This window comes from Protopterus annectens, chromosome 9.part0, assembly GCF_019279795.1.
Source record: "Protopterus annectens isolate FY-2018-M chromosome 9.part0, PAN1.0, whole genome shotgun sequence".
Classification (NCBI taxonomy): Eukaryota; Metazoa; Chordata; order Ceratodontiformes; family Protopteridae; genus Protopterus; species Protopterus annectens.
The window spans coordinates 828,912,381-828,937,953 of record NC_056743.1 but is presented as its reverse complement, the minus strand read 5'-3'; the positions used below and the strand labels follow the sequence as shown (position 1 = coordinate 828,937,953).

The following is a 25,573-nucleotide window of genomic DNA, read 5'->3' as shown; positions in this document are numbered from 1 at the left end:
TACTGAATAAGATGGAAAATGCATATCACAAAATAGCTAGATTCGCCACCAACACTCAACCTAAATCCCATCACTGCCTGGCATTGAAAACACTGAACTGGCTTGAGTTCCCCATTCAACTTTTTTTCTATCAACTTAATATTATCCACTCCATCCTCTACAAATCCTCCTTCTGCCCTAACATTTTCAACATCGTAAATTGTTACCTCCCAACCAGAAAACTTAGACACACCAGACAAAACCTCCATGACATGTAGAAACCTAAAAAATCAATTGGTGAAACCCTCTACAACTATCTTCCCTCTATCCACTGGAATAAGCTACCTTTAACAATCAGATCTGTCACACAGCCCCACCCATTTAAAATTGCTCTAAAAGTCCACTTTACTAATACCTGGACTTGCTCCTGTACACAACCACCATGAACTGAATCACCTGATCCCCCCCCCCATACTTAATTCTAGCCAGAGAACTCTAACTTTTAGTACCTTTTTTCACTAAATTTCTCCACTACTCCTATTTACCTCCCTCCCTTCTTTTCCCACTTAGCTTACTCCCCTTTCCCAGATTTCACTTGATTCTAACTCTACTACTCTCCTCTCTTATTTGTAAATTTCTGTCTTTTACCCATAGCCACCCCCCTTTTTTCTCACTCTACTACTCTTCTCTCTTATTTGTAAATTTCTGTCTTTTACCCATAGCCACCCCCTTTTTTCTCACTCTACTACTCTCCTCTCTTATTTGTAAATTTCTGTCTTTTACCCATAGCCACCCCCTTTTTTCTCACTCTACTACTCTCCTCTCTTATTTGTAAATTTCTGTCTTTTACCCATAGCCACCCCCCTTTTTTCTCACTCTACTACTCTCCTCTCTTATTTGTAAATTTCTGTCTTTTACCCATAGCCACCCCCCTTTTTTCTCACTCTACTACTCTCCTCTCTTATTTGTAAATTTCTGTCTTTTACCCATAGCCACCCTCCTTTTTTCTCTTGATACTTTACTTTTCTATCACCTGCTCTCTCTCTCAACCTCCCCTCTACTTCTGATTACTGATGTACATGCTGTTACCTGAAAGAACTAAGATTTGATATACAGTACTTCTGTAGTCTTATCTTAAACTCTGAGTTAATTGACATCATTTCCCCCTCTAAATGGAGAATTACTTATGTACTGGAGATATATTAATGACTTTAACATTTTGTTTATTGCCTTTTTTGTAAATAACACCTTTAAACTCTCATGCTACTAGTGGGAATCCAAGCATTATAATGCATGTTTATATTACCTCATGTATACTGTACTGTTTGCAAACATTTTGATGGTGTATGTAATACTTTGTGGAGCTTTTCTCCTTGGGCCTCTGCTGAAAAAGGGTGCAAGCTCAGTCTGACATTCCCAGTCAACAAATGTCAAATAAATATATAAATAAATAATTCTGGTGGCTTATCCCATAATACTGATTGTATGTGAGCACCTAAACAGCATGTAAAGACCTATGGGCAGGAAGTAGGTAACCGTGGATGAAGCTAGTAGGTTGGAACTGAATCACTGCAGAGTGAATTCTCCACCATAATCTGAACCCTTCCAGCATCTGTGCAAATTAAAGCTGCCATGTAAACTACTAATTTAAAATTTGCATCAGCTATTTTTAAACGAATATTTATAATCTTGATTCCCCCAGAATAGATTGGATATTTGCTACAGAAATGCCAGCCAGAAATGGGCAACCTCTCCCTAAAGTTGTTTGTAAATATGGATTTCTGTAGTACAGTGCACGTCAATGCAAGAAAAGGCAGAATGATGAAGACGAGGATAATCGGGGAAATAAAACCTCAATTAAAGAAACCTCTAATAAATTAGAATGATGTTATTCCATGTACCAAATGCAGGAGCTTTTTCTACTTCAGTTTGTGGGTTTGTTTGTAAAGGGTACATCCCATTAATTTCTAACAGCTGTGAAATGTCAATTATCAAGATACTGACATGGATAACCATAGTATCTGAGGTACTCCAGCAGTAGTCTGTGAGGAATGAATTCAGGTTTACTATTGTATTTGTTTTGCCTAACTATAGATTTCACTAGGTTATAATGACAGACAAAATCATTACTTAGAAAGCCAACACAGGTAGTTTATCCTCCTGAATTTAAATGAATAACCTGTATTATTTAAACTTAAATGTAGAGAACAGATATTTCTTTTTGTTTGTGTAGTATTGGTATGTTCATAACTACGATGTGTTCACAAGTTCCAGTAATTATATTTTTTGTCTTCTCCTCTGCCACCTTAGTATTGGGTGCTAACCCTAACCCTAAAGCTGCCCTTTCCCCAATTCTAACCGTATACATTACCTTAATAAAAACATTCCTGCAATACTGCCACTAGACAAGACACACAAAAACACACACACAAGCACAAACTAACAACACTGCATCTGTCCCCTTACCTAAAGCTAACCCTAGCCCTAAAATGCACACAATCACACACAAACGTGTAACGCCAATCCCTCACCTATCGCCAACCCTAACTCACAAACACACACACAAGCAGTCTTACTCCCTGAAATTCCACTCTACAAAACATATCATTAACATTTGCACTTGGCTATTCATACCTTCAGAAGTAAACAACACCACCTGTGTTTGTTGACCAAACAGATGTTCGACAAAACACAGGGGCACTATATATATGTGTGTGTGTGTGTGTGTGTGTGTGTGTGTGTGTGTGTGTGTGTGTGTGTGTGTGTCTGTGTGTGGTGTGTGTGTGTGTGTTTTATAGATATAGATAGATGTGTGCAAGTGTATGCATACTTTCCTACTAGGCAATATATCTGTTAAGCCTCTTAAAGCTTAGCCACTGCAGTCTCACTGGCACACCTAACTAGTTACTCCCAACACGAGACTGCAGGGATTAGGGTTTAAGAGGCGTAACAGATCTTCTAATGAGTTTGTCTGGTCTAACGGGATGTTTCATATTGACCAAGAAGAAGCCCAAGCCCAGTACATTATCTGGACCCACAGGGCTTGTGTTCATGTTCATGGAGAGTGGTGATATGTATTCATTGCTGATTACCCAGGTGGAGAGGGTATGGACTAAATATGTTTGCATTGGGAAGTTTGGAGGTAACAGAGGGGGAAGAGTTGGTGTGAATTTATCTGCAAGATTTCTAGCTATATTCTCAGGGTCTTAGTGGTGAAAAACTCGGTGACTTCTACTAGAGGGGTTTGTTTCTAAACCTGTCATTGAATTTGTAGCAAATGGGAACATTATCCTCTCTGCAGAATTAAGATGAGAGTATAAACTTTGAGTATATGTGGTGGGTATAAGGTACAATGCATGAAACGGATACAGACTTGTTAAATTGACTCAAGTCATCACCAATTGCAAGGGAAATGGCCTTGGAGAAGTCTCTGAAAATGGCTGGGTTGGTTGTTAGCTGTACTGGGACCATATACTGAATAAAACAACATGGGGATCAGATTTTACCATTAAGGGTATGATAGTGAGGAACAGACACTGGCTCTGTTAGTGACGACAAGACCAAATATGTTGATATTACAGAGAGTTTACAATGGCAAAGTAAGGGAAGCATTAATTATATTTTATTTGGAGAGGTGTAAATATGTACATTTATGAAGGGACAGTTAAAGTTCCATATAATGAAGGTGTCTGGATTAATTGAAGAGGGACTCATTTCTTAAAATGTTTTTTGTGTTTTGCCAGTGTCTGGATGGGGTTCTGTAGCTGCCCAGGATGTGGTATGATGTGGCAAGATTTGGCATGATTTGGTATGATTTGGTATGATTTGGTATGATGTGGCATGATTTGGTATGATTTGAGGGAATTTTAGGTCATTGTCCAGGATTACTTAGTCTGGAGGTGATAATGTTTCAGCTAAAAAAAAAGACACACACTGCCAGCATTTGCTGTGCACTCTTGCTGGCCTAAACAATTGGCAGGCAGAGAAGCCATTAAGGGGGAAGAGCAGTCAATGCCCTGGAGCAAGGTTTTAGTGACGATAGAAAGCCTGTCAGTCTGACACACATCGGGACCCTTCTGAAGCACATAAATGACTAAGCCAATTATTTAAGTCGATCATATTTCACTTAAATTGCAGCATTAGTTTAGTGATATTAGGATACTGCTCAAGACTTTCTACAAGGCTGGAAGGAAACTTCTCCGACAGTTCCATCATGTCCCTCTTCATATAGTCTATGGGGTTGCATTGCAAGGCAGTCGCATCAACTTGAAAAATGACCATGTTATATTCATACTTGGGGTGAAGGGACTTAGAGTTCCCTGCTGACATGGTGGATTCTAGCACCTAAGAAGCAAGGTTATCGTCTCTTTGATCAGTCATGTAATTTGTGCATCACTTTGCCAGACTATTGAGTCACCTGTAATATGTACCTTAGTATGATGAGTGGACTATTGTTGTAGCCTGAAGAGTGTGGCCAAGCCACTGTGGTAGTGGAAGACACTATATGTAATGGCACACATCTACAGTGACATATTGAAGGTCTTTGTGGAACTGGAAGTGATTTTTGGAGCACCTTAGCCAAGGAAGGTTTTATGCTTTTATTGTATTGTGTAAATGCAGCATTAGTCTGTATACCGATAACCAGTTTGTGCAAGAGGTTTGCCTACAGCTGCAATAAATATTTAGTCTTATCACATGTGGATGTATTCTGTGGTCATATCAAACGTGTCAGTAAGCATGTGACAGTTTATGCACTGCCTAGTGTTAGAAGACCGGCAACAGATGAGGCAGACACAGACTCAGGACCCTGATTTATCTAAACACTCCAGATAGTATAGATTATGCAGTGTTATGGAATTTGTTGTGCTTTGGTCTGTATAGAAGGGAGGCAGAACATTATGCCAAACAAAGAGACAGAGAAGCAGTGCAAACAGTGCAAAAACACTGCAAGACCTGTTTACACAACAGCACATATTATGCTGCTATGGAAAAAACAGTGCAGCACAGTATAATATAACACAACAGTGCAGCACAGTATAATATAACACAACAGTGCAGCACAGTATAATATAACACAACAGTGCAGCACAGTATAATATAACACAACAGTGCAGCACAGTATAATATAACACAACAGTGCAGCACAGTATAATATAACACAACAGTGCAGCACAGTATAATATAACACAACAGTGCAGCACAGTATAATATAACACAACAGTGCAGCACAGTATAATATAACGCAACAGTGCAGCACAGTATAATATAACACAACAGTGCAGCACAGTATAATATAACGCAACAGTGCAGCACAGTATAATATAACACAACAGTGCAGTAACCAGTGTTTGTGTTAATCTGTGCCACACTTCATGCAATTGTTCTGGGTCTGTTGTTATGGAAAGGCTGTCTCACGATTAAAGCCAGTGGTTTTGTATGCTGTTAGTCTTCTAGAAATTGTTATATATCAATTATTGGGGAAAAGCTGTCTCATCTCATTAAAGCTAGGGTTTTATATACTGTTTGTCTTCTAGATGCTCTGTTCTTGTTTCACATGCAGTTACCAGCTTGAAATAAATGTCATTAACTGGTACTAGACATTTCTATGATTTTTTAATAAAGCGTTAAAAATGCCATGACTGTGTTTTTCATTTGTGTTACTGTTTGCCTGACAGGATTATTTGTTAGCCATTGAAAGTGTGCTAAACAATTTTTCTGCACTAAATACTTTTAAAATATCCCCTGGGATTCAAAAAGCCTAGTGTGGAAACCTTCTAATTTAAGGTATCTGCATTGTATTAAGCCTTTGTAACTCAGGTAGTGTTCTGCCACTGATGTTTTCTGCTTATAAGACCTTAGCATGGAGAGCGGTCTCACAGGAGAAGCCACAGGGTAATGCTGTAATCTGGAGAAATGGCTAATGCTACTCAGCTGTGTGTTCTCCACATGGCTTCCCACTTACTTGGTTCAGAGAGAATCGCTCCACTAAGTAAAATTTTCCTCTAGGAAGAAAAAGTTATTGCTTTAAAAATACAGCCGTCACTCATTTACCCATTAACTCCTATTGGACTACTCACAGTGCAGGTAAGTTAAGTGAAAATGTGGTGATAGGGGAGCATTAGTGTGTATATATCTGTGGACTTGTGTGTACATGTCTGTAGGGGCATGAGTCTGTATATTTGTGTGCGCATATTTAATATGGTCATGTAACCATTGGATATCCTCATAATTTAGTGTTAACCACAACTGCAGTACAACAGCCCATTCTGATTATGTCACCTGCATATGTCAGTGGGTGAATGAGATATTATAAGAAGAGTAGAGACAGTAGAATCAAATCCAATATGTTATCTATGTTGTGAATGCAGGATTCTGCAACGTTTTCATGTTTCTAGCAAGGAGGAAACCAATCTTATGCATGTGCGACTAGTTGTGTCATGCAGAAATAAAACACACACACACACACACACACACACACACACACACACACATGCACACTCAATGACCTGTATATGTATATACATGAAAGCATGCCACATCATAAGATAGTACAGCAGAGTAAATGGTCAGCAAGGCGATGTCTTTCCATTTACAATAACAAGGACAATAAGAGATATGTGAGCGCTACAGGCTGATAAAGGTTCAGTCATTTTATAAATCCTGAAGCATTTAATATTACGCTCTGAAATAGACTAGCAGCACTTCACTGAATAGACACTCTACTATACTGCACATCACAACAACTTATGGTGAAGCATTTTGCAAGCCCATCATGAGGCCATACTAAACAATAAATATAATTGCCTTCTTGGACCATAAACTATGTGATTATTTTAAATTCTCATGTCCAGAACTGCTGGACATGAAATTGCAGACTGCTGTGAATGAATACTTATTAAATTAGTACTCACACTTTCATGTGGTTTCCGCTCCCAATTGAAACTGGCACAGGTGTTCCTTCTTTGATGGCATTCAGAATGGTTGTTAGGGGCTCCAAGTTGTCTTTTGTTTGCTGTAAGCATTTATTTATTAGCAAAAAGAAAAACATTTAAAAAGTCAGAAGGAATACAAGCATCAAACAAACATAAAGGTAAATAACTGGTTGTTATTCGTGTTATACAAAATTGAATGCAAAATCATTGTTTTACAAATTTAAATATATTTTATTTTACTCTGCCATATTGATTTTTGTCTCTGTTTAAATATATATTAATTGTATAACCTTCCATTCCATTAGGGCAGCAATCTTTATTTTACTTATATACATATATATATATATATATATATATATATATATATATATGTGTGTATGTATATATATATATATATATATGTACATGTATGTATGTGTGTGTGTGTGTGTGTGTGTGTGTGTGTGTGTGTGTGTGTGTGTGTGTGTGTTCATGTGTATGTATGTTTATATGGATCTAGGACTATTGAACGAGAGTTCAATAGTCCGAATCCACATTCACTGAACACACTTTAGCGAAAGCGCTTTCGCTAAAGTCCCCAAAATAAACACCAAAACCAAAATAAAATAAAATAAAAAAAAAGCATAGCTAACGTTTACACAGGGAGGCAAGCCCCCCTGCACCCCCCATGTGGGGGCTGCGCCCAACACACCACCCACTTTTATATTCTCACTCAGAGATCGCACTACAGTGGGGGAAAGGGAATATTCCCTCATCCCCACTGTACTACGATCTCAGCAACAGCCATTCCCCCCTGATGTTCCCTATATCTTGTCATACTTTCTTGAATGTATGATCGGCGGTTTCACACCGCCGTTCGTGCATTAGTATGGATCCCATATATATATATATATATATATATATATATATATATATATATATATATATATATATATATATATATATATATATAAAGTGTGTGTATATATAATATTGTGTAGATCTAACTTACTACTCCACATACGCATCAAGGAGTATGATATCAAGAAGCAGCAGCCCAGATTCACGATAACATTCATGACATACTATAAAACACTTTCAAGATAAAATACATCAGTTAGAAGTATAGATATTTGTTGAAACATCAAAGGTTTCTTCCAAGATCTTATCAGGCAATTGTGTTTTTGGCTATAAAAAAAGGCAAATGCCTTTCACAATTTTTTCGGCTTTGAGGTATTTTGGACCTATTGGTGACATTCAGTCTTTCTCCAAAACTAAATCTGTTAGCTGTTTCCCCTGGGGTAATTGTACTGTCTGTATTCGTATAGATAGATCAAAAATGTATGCCTCCACAAATACCAGTAAGACATATGAAATAAGATATGCTTTACCTTTTGTTAGTGCTGGTGTATTTACATGGTAGTGGTCACATATTGCTGTATATTGAACAGACATCCTTTACTAAGAAGCAGCAATCTCATTCTGTGTCACTGCCAGGACAGAACTGCACTATAAAAATATACTTTGTTACACTGAGAAGCACTTTTTCTTTTACTCATAGGCATTGACAAGAGTTTTGAAGCATGACTATAGAACGAATTTCAAACTTTTGAACAATAAGGTGCAGATGGTTATAATTAGTCTGGGGTCTACATTCTTGCCAGGATAGCATATCCCAGGGCTATATACCTGTCAGGACAGTATATATATTTTTTTATTTTCCTCGCGTCCTATATTGATTTTTATCAATGCTTAAATATGTATTAATTGCATAACTTCCCACTAGGACAGCAATTTTTATTCTGTTTGTCTTTCTAGTGCTCTGGCCCTTGAAGAAATATGTTGTATCTTTATAGCTAGATGTTCCTTTCATATACCACCAATGCAGTAAGCACAGATTGGCAGTCTATACTTTTCATTGCAATGTAATACACTCTGAATATTATGCCAGGTTGGAGGTATTTCATTTGATGATGACCCATGGATGGAGACATAACATCAGTAAATTTTTATGATTTCTTGTAAAGGTCTACAAGCTAGCAATAATGCCCAACAGGGTGTATGTTACTCTATAAATAACACATGCCCATGTGTGTTCTGAGGCCTGGTACTGCAGCCATCCGGGCCTCCATACCCCTGGAAGGGCATTATATATGCAGCAATACTCGTACACACTGAAGGGCATTGTTGCGCTTAAAGAATGGGCTGTCTGTAAAATTGTTGTTTTATTTTTTACTATATTATTTTTTTTTTTTTAATTTTTGACGTAAAATAGTTCCTCCTTAGCACTGGAGTGCTTTCTCCCTCTCCCTTTCTCTCTCACACACACTCACAATTCTGCTTTCATGCATGCAGGCATGCATACACTCACACACGCAAAGAAAAACATAAATATATATGCACACTTTTCTTTCTTTTTTTAAAATGTTTCATTTTGTTGTACCCTCGCTAAACAGCAGAAGCGCTGATTAGCAAGAGTAAAATAATGACTTGATCAATCTAATTTTCATGTATGCAAACATAAGCATGCATCTCTATTTTTTTTTTTTAATTTTTCAGTTTCTTTTCATTTTATTCTCACTAAACAGCAAAGGCGCTACTTAGCATGTGTAAAATAATGGTGAACGTTAGCTTCTTAACGGTGCACGCTTTGTGGTAGCTTAATATGCTGCCATGACGTGGAAAACTCATTTTTCAGCAGGCATCACATGTACATTAACACCCTGATGGAGAACATTCCTTCTCCAATCAGACCAACAATGTACAGGTCACCCATTCTCTAAGTAAAATTACCAACTTGTTTATTTTCTTTTGCAAGTAGGAGTTCTGTTTTAGCTTTGTACTGCATAAACCCTTTGTTAATTTTACACATTTTTAGCTTTCTGTTACCATGAAATTGACTATGCTATCCAGCCATTTTGGAGGTACAGTATATTATTACACATATTATCAGCAAATACTTCTGTTTTTTTTTGTTTCTAACATTTTTTTGAGTATTTTTGAGTCTTCTATACTTGAGCAATAACCAATGACATCAGTGTGGTATATTGAAGATTTACTCACAGTTGGTTTGGTTGATTAAACAAAGGCAACCGTGGGTAAATCTTCAATATACCACACCATGGAGTCTGTTATTGCTATTATACAATGACATTATTTAAGAAAAAATGACTTACTTAAATAATGTCTATGTATAATGGCTCCGTGGTGCTCTTCTGCTTTCGCCTTAGTATCCTAGGGTGTTGCAGATGTACTGCACATGCGTGGGTACGAGCATTCCCACTCTTTTGCAGTACACCAGTGCTATGTGAAGTAAGCCATGGAGAAAGGAAAATCTTAGTAGTTTTTTTTTTTTTTTTTTTTTTTAACTAAAAAAAAAAAAAAAGAAACCAGGATGTTATCGTTCCTGATTATCCTTTTATTTTTCTCCATGCCATCTCTCTCGTTCATTTAGGACTCCATTTTTAGGAGGTTATTAAAAAAATGAAATAAAATGAATATTTTTATTGCATATATTAATGGAAAAAAGTCCTGGTGAGCGGACCTTTTCCATTGGTATATGCTTGGATTTACAATGGGCACGCTGGTTGAACCGACCTAATCGGTGTGCTTGTTTTGGAATAATGATGGCCAGTCACTGTATATGCATATGGGATCACTCTGTATTTTGCTATTCTTTTTCTTTTAATTTAAGGTATATATGATTGTAATTCATTGGTATAATGGGCATTTTCAGGGTGACTTGTTTTTCAGTATAGGTTTGCAAACTTGTTGATAACAATATACTATTCCAGCTTCTGCAATAATTTTTAATTGTACTTCAAAACATTTAGATTTCAGGTTTTGCTATTTCATTATTTGTAACAACAGCTCACATACTTACTTTGTATACTGTAATTCAGTTTCTGTGTATAAAGGCTGGTTCTGACTGTATGGTGTCACAATTTGATTATATTTAAAATTTATATTACATGGGTGTCATATGTCCTTCTGAGTTTATGTAAGAAAGGCATTTGAAGGTGTTTTCACATGCACTGATGAGGATGTAAGGGTGAAACAAGTCTGCTTGTTTTTGCTGATCATGAATAAAGGATTTGGAATTTTATTTTCCTTTGTGTTGGTGTTTTTTTTCTCCCACTCTTTCTCTATAGATAGATCAATAGATAAGTTACAGATATTTAGATATAAATATAGATATAAACATATCAACTTCAAGATCACAAAACAGAAAGCCAAACATGTTAGAAAAGGAAACAAAAACTGTTATGTAATACCATCGGTGTCCCTTGTCCATAACTGTATGATTTCCACTTTGACACTTTCACTGTGGCTTGGGATCACCAGCAGTAAACTGTAAGAGAGGCATAAAATGTGTGTAACTCTAGTAGTAAAGTTGCACAATATGGCTCTCTATTAAGATATCATTTTACTCTACAGATGCATATTTTCTCTCTAAATTCTAACATGGCTTTAGAGCAAGTTATGGAAAGGGCAATTGCATTATAATAAAATGCACTAGTCATATTTTGAAGAATTATAAACTATGGTGCTTCCGTTGAATGTTTCTTTCTAGAACTTTCTAAGACTGTCTGCATAAATGCTGACTTCCTCCACAACACACTAGATTCAGTGGGTTTAGATTTGCATTGTTTCCTCCGGCTCAGAGCTATCTCTTCAGGCAATCACAAGAGGTGATGTGGAACAATTTCCTTATGACCCCAGTCCCTGTGTTTAAAGACGTGCCACCAAGTTTTGTGCTGGAATATATCCTACTCCTGCTCTCACTGCAAGTGCATCTGACAAAAATGAGCTGTGATTCAGATCATTCAATACAATGGATGATGTTACTTTTTCCTCCTGACAAGTCAGAGAGCTTCTAAGTTTCATAAACACTTTTCCTGACTTAAGGGTGGATGTTGTGTTACTGATCACTACTGAAATCTTCCAAAAATAAAACACCCCTGTTTAAATGAAGATGTTCAGGGACAAGCTTTTAAGTCAAATATCTATCATGTTGTCATTACCACTATAAACGTCACTCATGCAACCAACCTTCACAGAATTCAAATATACAAACTACAAAGACTGCCAAAAGTTAAAGATCTATTAAATAGTAGGGCTGCTAGCCTGACTTTTTTGCCTAGAAGTATAACGCACTGGACCTGATTCAAGTTACTTTAGTGGTGTGGACCTTGGATAAATAAAGCAGGAGGGATAAATGTGAGCAGCTAACACTAATTTGGTCACCCTGGTGGAGAATGGTGGCCTGATTCCCTGCTTTGTAGACGCATATCAGAGAAAAGGTGTCTTGCAGTTGGCAATAATCAGGCTGTGCACTTGGTCCCTGCCAAGCCTCTGTAATGTTAGCCGTAATGGAGCTTATGCATGAAAGTTAATGCCATCAGAGAAAAGCACTGCATGTCATCACATATGCAGGCATGCAAGTTGCTGCCAAGGAGAGAGGTTAGGCCCATAACAGAAAAAAAAAAATGATGGCTGAATAGTTCATGGTCTAGAATGACCAGAAATTGCCCCATCAGGAATAGGCGGGTTTAAATGATTGCATTAAGGCTGAAAGTTTGCAGGTATGGAGGAAAAATAATAAGATGTGTTTCTGAACCACATCCTTAAATGATTTATGCCTTTAATAGATTATTGCTCATCGTTTGCTTATTTTTCTGCATTGTTCATTATTTTAGAGGTCCTGGATTTAAAGTGGCAACTCAGAGTTAATGCTGGGTGGCACCCAGGGCTAAATGACATTATTTCTATTTCAAGTTATCTGTAATTAAAATCAATGTTATTATGAATGGTACCAGCATTGTGCTTATGTTTTTTACTGTGCATTTTTTAAGAAGCTTAGGTTTCTTTTATCGTCATGTATATTGCTTTAAATGTCAATGATTTACCTGGGGGCGTGTTTTACTATTACTTTAAAAGTGTTTTGGAATTTTTTAATGTTATTCTGATGAAGTCCAGACATTGTGTGGACGAAAGCGCTTATCTTTAATTCAAATAAATTCAGTGTTGTGTGGAGCCTAAGGTGGTCGTTTTTCTACATCAGTTGGTGTTTTTTACTTGTATTTTACATTTATTACTGTTCATGTAAAACCATGTGTAATAGACTCTGAGTCTTCATCTCCTATTTCTTATATTTTGTATTACATGATATCAAACAATTCTTTTAAAAGTTAGCAAGTATTTTCATTATTTTAATTTATAGTAACTCACAATTATGTTTGATCCAAGTATCTACAGAGAGCAAATTCATGTGAATATCTGCAACCTCCTCCTTGAATTGTATTTAGCAAAATGGTAACCACAAAGCTCAGTAAAACTAAATAAAACTTAATGTAGTAGTAAAATGCTAAGGAGTAATCGAATATGTAAAGCCAAGGTTGTCAGAGTTGCAAAACCTCACCAAAGGGGGAGACACATCCATTCAGTGTTTAGTAGGGGGTTCAGGCCCCTAGGTGGTGAGAAATTTCTATGTGGAACATTTGGTTGGGGGACACATGGCTGAAGTGACATTCATCTGCAGAGGCATATGACCATTTTAAATTCCCTATGGGTAAAGAGAAGCACACAGTGCCATGCCCACACCTTCAATAACCAAATGCACAAGGAGAAAATAATATCCAAGGCCCCCAAGGTACCAAGAGATAGCAAACAAATATGGAAGGCCTGAGCAGCAGGATGACCAGTGGGCATGTCAGTGGCAGTAAAAATGCAGTGCACAGTGGGCAGTGTCTTTATTATTGGTGTGTCGACTATTAACCCATTCAGTGTCTTGGGAGCATCACCTAAAACACATATTTTAGCATAAGTGGATTTCCTCCATGCTGTAGCACACTTCTACATGTACTTACATGAGCCTGTACTGTAACCAAGCACAACACACTTCATTCCCCCTTCCCACATGCACTTGTCCATTGAAGCTGTGGGCATGGTGCTACTGTTTGTCCATAGGAAATTTGCAACAGTCATGCCTCTACAGTTGAATGCCACTTCAGCCATGTGTCCCCAATCAAATGTACTACAGGAAAGTGCCTCACTGCCTAGGAGTCTAAACCCATTTAGTAGATATAACAACAGTTGGTCCATGGAGTTCTTGACACTCACTGGAGTAAAGCTTTGCTTATTCAATGGCAGGACTCTGACTTCATTGTTGTTTTGAATCCAACTATTGTTAATTTAAGCAAATAATCAAAGTAGAAGCAGAAGTCTTGGAGCTGCCCAAACCTTTGTATTATACTAGTGTCCCACCAAGAATGAGGAACCCTTTGTAATAGTGATAATCATAGTGTAAGCACACGATAGTGATGGTGCAGTGTAATTACCAACATTTGCTTATGTGCAGCTCCAAAAAAATTCTGTCATTACTAAGTTAGCAAAGCAGCAAATGCTCTTCTGTTCATTTATCACTCTGCAAATTCACGGCATAAAGAAGTCTTACCTGATCCAGTTCTGTAAAGACATCACAGAGCAGTGAATGTAAAATTGCAAACTTCAGGGCTAAATCAATGTAACCATCATAATTAGACATGTTCACGCCATTGTCCTCATTGGAGATGTTCTGTAGAAACTGAGCCATAGTTTCTGTGTTGTGCTCAAGAAATTCATTCATAAAAGCCATGTACTCTTCCTTTTCACCAAACCTAGATGAAAGTAAGGGAAAATATTAGCCTAATCATACTAGTACTATATTCTGATCATACATCTTCGATTCAACAGCTAGAATATTCTACATATTGTATGTAAAAAATGGAGACCTATGACTTAAATTTCCTTCTCTGCAAATCAGGGTTTAGCATCTTCAGGAAATTCTCCAGTAATGTCACCCTTATCAATATCTGAGTTAATTTACAGCTTTAGAAGAAATCTGCAAGAACAAGACTTATACTGCTGTGAAAGGGTTCATATTGTCAATCACTGTACATTTCAAGGCTTAGACAGCCACCTGTGAGTTCTACAGTAACACACTTGGGGATGGTGCATGTACTCAGAGGCTGACATATGATATTAGTATTCAGGGAATATGATATCTCACTGTGTAAGTAGCCACATTACATGATGATGTCATCATGTACTGCTGCCAAAGTTGAGCTGTAGAATTATAGGATTTTTTAAATTATTCAACATACAATAAAATGTACTAAAACAATGAGTAAAAAGGTCACACAGGAAACCAATTGGTTAGAAAACCCAAAAAGAAAAATCTAGCAATGCTAGACTTTCCACTGTGTGATAACTTAAACTTCTTGTATCAGAGGCAACATGGGATATATGCAAATTACCCTTTAAAGATATCAGGTGTTTCAGCTAAATGGCAATTCTGGATGTCTATGGCTTTTCCTTTTACTTTTAAGTCTATTTATGGACAATTTCAGGCCAAAAAAGCCAACTCCCTCTAGCTGTGGACATGCATGTTTCTGCCTTACATACAATAAAATGTGGAATTTGTACTGTATCATATGAGTCATGGTAATCCCATAAATGGGATTTTTTTTTAATTATTCCACATACAATAAAATTTGGAATTTGTACTGCATCATATGAGTCATGGTAATCCCATAAATGGGATTCTTTTAAATTATTCCACATACAATAAAATGTGGAATTTGTACTGTATCATATGAGTCATGGTAATCCCATAAATGGGATATTTTAAATTATTCCACATACAATAAAATGTGGAATTTGTACTGTATCATATGAGTCATGGTAATCCCATAAATGGGATATTTTAAATTATTCCACATACAATAAAATGTGGAATTTGTACTGTATCATATGAATCATGGTAATCCCCTAAATGGGATTTTTAAATTATTCCACATACAATAAAATATGGAATTTGTACTGTATCATATGAATCATGGTAATCCCCTAAATGGGATTTTTAAATTATTCCACATACAATAAAATATGGAATTTGTACTGTATCATATGAATCATGGTAATCCCCTAAAGAAGTAAAATTAATAGTGCAACAGCAAAGCAGAGGGAAATGGTTGAAGTCAGGCATTGCATGATAAACCAAATAGTTTTTCCAATGTTTTTGAAAGGGATGAAACTTGGAATAATAAACACTTAGAGCCACTGTTTAATGCTTACAGCATTTTATTGCAAAAAAATAAAGATTAAAAGAAAGCCGTAAATAATGTAGACTGTTGCAAAATTCCTTCCACGTTTGGAAGGGGTAAGGATGACATCCGTGAATAAGTAATGAAACTGCTGAGATGGTAGAAACATTTCAAATTATGAGCAAAAGATTCAGTGCTATGAATAAACACGTTCATCAAAAAGTTTTAGTCAAGGTAATTTATTTTACAGAAATACAGAAGTTAAGGACAATAGTGGATTCTAAGACAAATGTTATCTACAGCTTTTAGCTAGCCATTTTGTCCACATCTAAATTAATGTATTCACTTGTGCTGTCTACAATTGTATAGCTTCCTTTTCTCTTTTCAGCATAATTTTAAAATTCCCAGTTTGTTTCAAATGAATCTTGATAATTGTTTTTCATTCATTAAATTATTATCACATCCATATCAACAGTTTAACAGGAATGTTCTTTGTTCTAATGCTGTTGTGTGTGTGTGTGAGCACGTGCTCACATGTGTTTGTGCAAGAAGCAATGAAGTTATTGTTTTCCTGCAGAAGCTCATTTTAAGCTGTTTGAAGGACAACCTTTCTCTGTCTTTGTTGCCTGATCCTATGTGCTCATTGTGAAGTTTTAGCATCTGTACATATTTCCCAAATCACCTTAACCATCTTGCTTTGTACAGTCTCAGAATGGAAATATCTTCAAAGTGGTTTATAATCAATGGGTACATAAAACTAGAGGTAAAGCCTAATTAATCATTTGAACAATTGCTACATCCTCATCAATTGACTTCTGTCATCTTCAGAGCAACATGGAATTCTGATGGCCCTCATGGATTGTTTGAATTTGTATTTAGTATGCATAGCCCAATAATGCATTAATGGCAGACTGAAGCACCATTACTGGCTGCATTGTTTTACTAAGCTGCATTTTTCTTCAGTCCCACTTCCTTTTCTAGCCTTATCATTTACCTCATGCTATAAGCAATATTTTTTTCTAAATCCTTTTGCATCACATTTTTATAGCATACAATTGCAAGCCATCTCCAGGAACACCCCCATTTAACTGCAGTACTGCCTTTAATACTGAATAATTTATCTGCTCAAAAAAGGATAACCTGATTCAACCTACTTATGCTATATTTGAAAATGTCCTGACACATGCTTTTTATTTGTGTATTATTGTTTATGTCCTGACACATGCTTTTTATTTGTGTATTATTGTTTATGTCCTGACGCATGATTTTATTTGTGTATTATTGTTTATGTCCTGACACATGCTTTTTATTTGTGTATTATTGTTTGTCCTGACGCATGATTTTATTTGTGTATTATTGTTTATGTCCTGACACATGCTTTTTATTTGTGTATTATTGTTTATGTCCTGACACATGCTTTTTATTTGTGTATTATTGTTTATGTCCTGACACATGCTTTTTATTTGTGTATTATTGTTTATGTCCTGACACATGCTTTTTATTTGTGTATTATTGTTTATCTGACACATGCTTTTTATTTGTGTATTATTGTTTATGTCCTGACACATGCTTTTTATTTGTGTATTATTGTTTATCTGACACATGCTTTTTATTTGTGTATTATTGTTTATGTCCTGACACATGCTTTTTATTTGTGTATTATTGTTTATGTCCTGACACATGCTTTTTATTTGTGTATTATTGTTTATCTGACATATGGCTTGTTCCTTTCCTTTTGAATGGAATACAGTCACCTGTCCAATAAGTTATATTAACAAGGATTTCCACCCATTCCCTTTATATTCTAACTCCTCTCCATGGCCTACATTACCCATTAAGACTCTCTTTAAACATTGCCTTTTGAACATTGTCTTGACATGTGGCATACTATTATGTTCCAACTGAAGAAGGATAATAACAAATATTGTCTGAAAACTCAGATGAGATTTGGTGTACATCAGAATATTTGAGTGAGGCCATATATAACTGAATGTGTTTTAGTTAGTATGTTCATACATGTGTGCATGTGTATATATTTTTCTAACTGCAAATCCATGTTGTGTCTGGGTTGGGCTGATGTATCCATAATGCTGCAGTACCTGTTGTGGACCTTCTTACCCCTCAAGATGTTTTATTTAATCAGGGTTTCCAGTTATACATTGACAGTCAGTGTCACCAGCCCCTGCCAAACTTTCTTTCAGCATATTGCTGTTTAATTTCTATGCTAAGAGCTTTAAGTAACACCCTGTTGTGTTAATGAATCAGTTATAGGTCCATAGGTTCATACTAGGTTATCTGCCCTAGGGCATTTATAAGCCTAGCCAGAATGTGTTTGGCTTTCGCCACCCATTTTAAATTTATTTTGCTATGCCCTTTTTCGAGGTTAGTATACCATGCCTCTGTCTAACAGTGACACAGAAGTGATACCCGGGGTAAACCTACGATCTCCCATCCACTCATGAAGATTCCTCTTGAAGAGAGTCAATGAGGGACTCTGCCTAACCTGGACTGGGATTTTATTCCAGAGTGAAGGGAGCCTCTGGGTTATGAATCTGTCCCTCCAGCATGTCCTATTTATTTCAGTGCTGAGGTTCAAGTCTCTCGAGCACGTAGCTCGATGGGATTTGGATTTTCTGAGGTGCAGCATGTCCATTAATTCCGGGTTGGACATGGCTTTATACGTCAGGCACAGATCGCCTCTGAGCAGGCGGTATGCCACTGAGTAGAGCTGGAGTTTCTTTAACCAGGCAGCATATGACATTTGTTTGAGCCCTTTGATCCTCTTGGTGAGGTACTTTTGGGGTCTTTCCAGTTGCTGCAGGTTTCTGGTAAGGTACATCCCAAAAGGGGTATTGTACTCAATTATGGGCCTGATGAGGGATGAGTAAAGAGGCACGATGACCTCCCCTGATCTAGATGTGAATCCCTTCATAATTAGGTGGGCTATATAAAATGTTTTTCTAACCACTTTGGCCACGTGGTTTTCAAACGAGAGATTGCTATCAACTTGGGTCCCCAGGTCCCTAATTACTTCTTCTGTACTTAATGGATTACCACCTATGTGGTAATTTGTGGGCACTTTGTTTTTGCCAAAGGGGATGACTATACACTTTTTGGCGTTTAGCTTGAGGCCATGGCTCTGGCACCAGCTGTCTGTTTCTATGAGGCCCTTTTGTAGGATGCTTGTGTCGGCTGGAGAGTCGATTATGGCACCTAGTTTGCAGTCATCTGCAAACTTGGTCAGCCACAGTCCTTCCATGTCGGCCTGTACCTCCGAGAAGTATATACCTAACAAGAGAGTTCCCAGAACAGAGCCTTGTGGGACACCACTTGTAACTGGTTTGGAGCCTGACATGGTTCCAGCAATTCTAACCATGTGGGTTCTGTCCTTGAGCCAGGTTGCAACCCATCTAGTGACATAGGGGTTTATATTTAAGCTGGTGAACTTATCTATAATGCCCGAGTGGGGTATTGTATCGAAGGCTTTTGCGAGGTTCAGGTAGGCTGTGTGGACCACCTTCCCCTCGTTAATGGCCTTGGTGACTGTTTCAAAGAAATCGACCAGGTTTAAGAGGCAGGATCTGCCCTTAACAAAGACGAACTGGATAGGATCCAGTGTCTGTAGGTCCCCAATATCTTTATTTATGAGGTCCATGATGATCCTTTCCATAGCTTTGCAGACCAAGCTAGTCAGGCTTATGGGGTGATAGTTTCCAGGATCCATTGAGGCACCACCTTTGTGGAGAGGGACCACTGTTGCTGTACGCCACTCTTTGGGTACATATCCTGTAGTAAGGCTGAGATTGAACAGTAGTTTTATGTTTGGGTTTAGCTCTTCTTGGAGTTCATGTAGGACGCAGCCTGGGACACCGTCTGGTCCCATTGATGCTGTGTTTTTTGCTTTTGAGAGGGCGGCTCTTACCTGAGCATCTGAGATGTCAGGGGGGCAGCACTCTGCTGGGATAGATATTTGCCCTTTTGGTGGGGGGGGTTTGCACTGAACCTGTCAGCTAGGATGTTGGCAATGTCTGTGGGTTCAGTGTATTTTTTGTCATTTTGGACTAATTCTGAGCATATCTGGGAATTCCCACTCAGGTTCCTAACATAACTAAAGAAAGCCTTGTGATTATCCTTAGTGTCCTGTGCAATTTTTCTCTCGAAGTTCCATAGACGATTTTATGAGTGCCCGTAGTTTTTTGCTAATACTGATCAGAGATGCCTTCCCTTTTTGGGATTTTGCTCTATCATGTAGTAGCTTCCTCCTTCTATTGTATAGTTTGTTTATGGCTGGGGTCCACCAGACAGGACGCCTGCCTTTGGAGGATTGGGTCTTGGTTTTATTTGGGATTGCATGATCCATGCATTCCTGAAGGTGTTCATAGAATGCGTTTATAAAGGATTCTGCGGTCTGGGCCGTATTTTCCACAGGCCCGGGGGCTTTGAAGGATTCCACCTCGGTTTTTAGGAGTGTGAAATTTGCTTTAGAGAAGTTTTTCACTGTAGTTTTCTGGGCAGGGGGTGGGGTCGGGATGTGAATATCCACTGAGATTAGTTTATGGTCTGCTCTTACCAGTGAGGGATACACTTCTAGTCTGGAGCATAGAGCCCCCATGTTGGTGATGATCAGGTCCAGTATGTTTTCCCCTCTTGTGGGAGTGGTAACAAGTTGTTCCATAGCATTTGAGTTTATAAATTCTAGGAACCTTTGGGCTAGGGTGTTGGAGCTAGAGTAATGCTCCCAGTCTGTGTTTGGGTAGTTGAAGTCGCCCAATATAATGGTGTTTGGAGAGACCTTCATATTTTCCAGTGTTCTCAGGAAGGCCGAGTGGGGTTCCTGGGTTTGGGAGGGTAGTCTGTAGCAGGCTATAAACTGGAAGGCAGTTTTACCCACTGTTAGTTGCACATGGATAGTCTCTGATGCTTCGTGCTGTGCCACCAACCTGGAGGTGTGGGTATCTTTGGCGAGTATTGATACTACGCCTCCTTTTGTGGTTCGGTCCAAGTTTTGGGGCCGAAAAGCATGGTATGAGGTATAACCTGGTAGTGCTGGGGTGCTCTCAGGAGCCTTGAACCAGGTTTCTGTTACTGCACAGATAGCGATGTTCTCCATGCTAAGGAGAGTTTCGTCGTGCATCTTGAAGTTTAGACTTCTGGCATTGAGTAGCATTACTCTTAGTTTCTTATCCCTTGTGATACCTATGGAGGTGGGTTTGTCTTTTGAGCCTTGCCTAAAAAAGGCACTATGGGGGTGGCAAGAGCCTTTGCCAATATCCAAAAGCCCAGGGGTGACAGGTGCAAGCCGTCCCTACGAAGCATTGTGGCTTGTCGAGCATGTCATCCCAGGCTGACAGGCATTGGATCCCCTTTGAATGACACCAATACTTAAGTCAATTGTTGAAATCGATTATTAAACAGAATGAAGTGCAGAAGTCAAGGAAACTGAAATAAAAAGAGCACAATAACGATTATGATGAGGATTTGTTAAACCCAGAAATTTCTGAAAAATAAGTTGAATGATGAAGCAGTGCAATTTAATAAAACTGCTGATAACTCTGCTAGGTGCAGTCAATTTTGGAATGGAAAACATGCTGTAATGAATGATAACAGAGGTTCAGAAAGAACAGCAGGAAAAGTAAGAAATTACACTGTTTAAAAAAAAATCTAGTAATGACTTCAGTGCAGCCTAAAAATGAATCCAGCAATGCCTTCAATGCAGTCTAAAATGGAAATAAAAGATTGCTTTTTAACCAAATGAATTTACCAAGATACAGGCCCAAACTGCAGCACAACCTTCATGAAAAAAAATATTTTCAGAAGAAAAAGCAATAGAACTGAAGGAGGAATTCATGGATGTACAAAGTAACAATGAAAAAATGATTAACTCATCTGGTTATATTTTGAACCAAAACTAAATCGTAATCCTTAGTAATGGCTGGTCTTTAGTGCCAGCAGCCAGAGCTGAGATCATGGTTCTGACCAATAGTTTGAGAGACTAAACTTAAGTTCAGATGTTTAAAAGACCATCTTAAAATGGTATGTTTAGCCATCCTGCATGTTCAACTCTCTGCTTAGGCCTTTATTTGAAATGGTTTTGAAGGTGACTGAGAAAGACTTTTATTACACGCTAATACAAAACAGAAGCTGTTGCAATTTGTATTTGCTTGTAAAAGAAGCGTTACATGTGCTGATACAACAGATAGTAGTTGACAAAGCCAATTCTTTAGTTATTTTAACTGCATTAGACTATAAAACTAAGATGTTATTAACTGTTATGCTAGGGTTGCGTTTTCTGACGTAAGTAAAAGTTACTGATTTATTTACTGTTTGATGAATGGCTTTTAGATTGTCTTATAGATGCTTATCTTGCCAAATAGTTTACTGTTCAAAACTGTATTCTAAGTGAAATATTTGGTTTGTGTAAGACTCAGCTTTAAACCATCTACCAGTAAGATCAACTGTGGCTAGTAGATGTTGCAAACCTGAGGCTTTAGCTATATATGCTGCTAGCTTGTTGCATAAATCAGCTGCTGCTTCTCCTTCATTCATAAAAAAAATACTTTTAATTTTACCAAAAGCACTGTTTCTCTGTTGATCCAAGATGGAGATTTACTAGTCACCACATAGACATTAATTCCTTTATCTTCTGTTAATTTGAATGATGCTGGGCTTTAGATTCTTAGCTTAAAGTTATTAATGCTCAAATGTTCACTAATGGCAAAGTCTATCTGCTTATGGAAATTTTAAATGTTTTAAGTTAGTTTTGTGGAGTTTGATTCTTTAGGCTGATGTATGCCAATATTTTTAATGTCTGGTTGAGAGAGAGAGAGAGACAATATTTTGAATTCAATTTTTGTTGAAATGGTTTATTTTATAAGTGGTTTACTGATATTTTTCTAGTGTTAAAAGGGTCTCTGAAAGAGTTTGAAATGTTATGGTGTATTTGAACAATGCTAATGACATTTTATGCTTCACATAGAAAGTTGATTTTAGGAATATTAATTCATTCAATTTAATAGTTTACAAGTCTGGGAATAAGCTATTGTCCAAAATCCGTAAAAAGGAAGTGCAAAGGAATACAGACTTGAATTTCAGCAGTATGCATTCGAAAAGCTTAAAAGAAAATTTATTGAAGGGTCAATTTATTAGAATTAGTAGGCTCACAGATGATAATGGCCATTTTGCCAAAGAAGGGCTATGCCTAGTGCATAAGCTTAAGAGCAGAGGTTATTCTGAAAATTTGTTAATAGAGACGTTTAATGACATCAGGAAACTATGCAAAACAGTATACAAACTTACAGGTTAGTGTTTATCAGCAATAAAAAAAGAAAGTTGGTATTCAGAATCTTAAGTCTAAAAGTGAATTCAGTTTGTCTATGCTACTTAAAGATTCTGTGGACAAATGCAGCATTGAGGATGTGATTAAAAATAACTGGAAGATTTTGAGTAGATTTTCAGAGTTAACTAGTAACATAGGGCTGCAATCCATTTTTGTGGAAAAATAGGCAAGAATTTAAAACAGCCCATTATTAAATCTAAAGGGATACAGATATGTTAAGATTGTAACTATTGTAAATATTTATCAATAGACTGTAATCCTGTTAAAGTCAGAGAAAAACAGATTTTTAGATCATGTTGTTTATGCAGCCTTTTGAATACAATGCCTTAGATTTTATACAAGCAAAACTACAAGAGGACTCTATTAAAGGATCTATACACACATGCATGCTGTAGTCATCAATGATTCTAAGGATGCTTTAGCTAAGTATGCTGGAAGATATAGTAAAAGCAAATGCTTTAGTTTTGCAGTGAGAGACAATGTTAAAAGATTTTTCTACCAAATTTGATGCCAACAACCCTCCTTCCATTTCATACATAATCAGCAAGTCAAGCTAGCTGCCTATGAATTCCCAGGTTTGAATGATTATGAGAATTTTTAAAGTTACCTTAAAATGAAACACTTAAAGCACCAGTCATGTGATAGCTGTCATATGACAAGCTTACTATTTCAGTTTTTAATGAAATTAATTATACTCTTTCTGGTTGTTTTTTAATTCAGTTTTTTACTTTATACAGCAACTTTTTTTGCTTTGGGAATTCTTTGGTATATACACCTAAAGAAGGATTTATAGTTATCTTTGCCTTCAGAGACCAGTGTTCTTACATTTTTTTCTGTAATGCTTTTGTTATTATCTTTGAAGAGGGGCTTTGCAAAGAGTTTCTTTATTTTGTTGTCTAGTTTATTTATGGCAGTAGACCGCCAGAATGGTTTGTTTTTGAATTTCCTGTGATAGTTGCTTCTGGTAAGGACTGCTAGAACTGCTACCGCTATGCATTTTTCTAAATAGCTGTAGAATTCCTTAGTGAAGCTTGCTGCTATATCAAGGTCAAGTTCTGGACAAGATGACAATCCAACACAGAATGCAAGCATACAGTTACACTCTGCATGAGTTTATGCACAATTTATGGAATGAGCAGTTCTCCTAATGGTGTAGCTTTATTTTAGGTTATTTTACTTATGTTTGTTTACTAGGCAGAGCACTGAACAGAACAGTTCACAGAGTACAATAATGGAAGTAACATTAAAATGCATGAAAGGAAACTGTAGCATTGGGTAAAACCCCAATTGAAATGTGCACTTCTTCTTCAGCTTTCACCTTTTCCCGGTTAGGGGTCGCCACAGCGGATCACTTGTCCGCTCATGATTGTCAGTGGAGTTTTACAGTGTCGAATTGCCCAGCCCGGCACCCAACCTTCCACAGAAGGCACACACATGCACTCATGCCTAGGGCCAATTTAGAGTGTCCAATCCACCTACAGCATGTTTTTGGGATGTGGGAATAAACCAGAGCACCAGGAGGAAACCCACACGACCACAGGGAGGACATGCAGACTCCACACAGAGGGCACCCCAGCTGAGGATCGAACCAGCAAATCTCTTGCTGTGAGGCAATAATGCTAACCACTGCACCACCAAGGCTGCTCCAAGGGAGTAATACAATAATAAGATTTACAATAGAAAAAGAGAAAGTTTAAGAGAAAAACACACGTATCTGAGAAAAACCCACTTTCTTAAGTAAAACCTCAATAATTACTTCTTCTTTCGGTTTTTCTGAGTTAGGGGTCACCACAGTGGATCACCTGTCTGCTCATGATTGGCAGTGGAGTTTTATGGTGTCGAGTTACCAGCCCAGCGCCCATCCTTCCACAGAAGACACTCACACTCACACTCAGGCCAATTTAGAGTGTCCAATCCACCTACAGCATGTCTTTGGGATGTGGGAGGAAACTGGATCACCCGGAGGAAACCCACATGACCACAGGGAGGGCATGCAGACTCCACACAGAAGGCACCCTAGCCAAGGATCAAACCGGAGAACCTGTTGCTGTGAGGCGGCAATGCTAACCGCTGCACCACCGTGGCCACCCCCAATGGAAATGTGCACATTCCACACAAAATGTGCACACTCTCCCTGGCCTCCAGTAAAAATTGGCACCTACTCAGTCGCACTTTTTCACTATTCAAATGTCATTAAATAAATAATAAAAGAAGAATCCTTCATCAGAGAATCAAGAGCTGTGACATTTGTTGAACTACTA

General features: G+C 37.6%; 1 protein-coding gene across 2 annotated transcripts in view; it reads right to left on the bottom strand.

The window, feature by feature from the left end:
• The window catches only part of LOC122811573 (ras GTPase-activating protein nGAP-like), a 580,578-nt gene that overhangs the window by 102,494 nt on the left and 452,511 nt on the right, over positions 1-25,573 (bottom strand). For both annotated transcript variants that reach the window (XM_044083499.1, XM_044083500.1), the window contains 2 exons: positions 14,347-14,548; positions 6,891-6,991 (listed from right to left, as the gene is read on the bottom strand). In XM_044083499.1, coding sequence (XP_043939434.1) covers positions 6,891-6,991; positions 14,347-14,548 — 303 coding nt within the window. The remainder of the gene's footprint in view (positions 1-6,890; positions 6,992-14,346; positions 14,549-25,573) is intronic.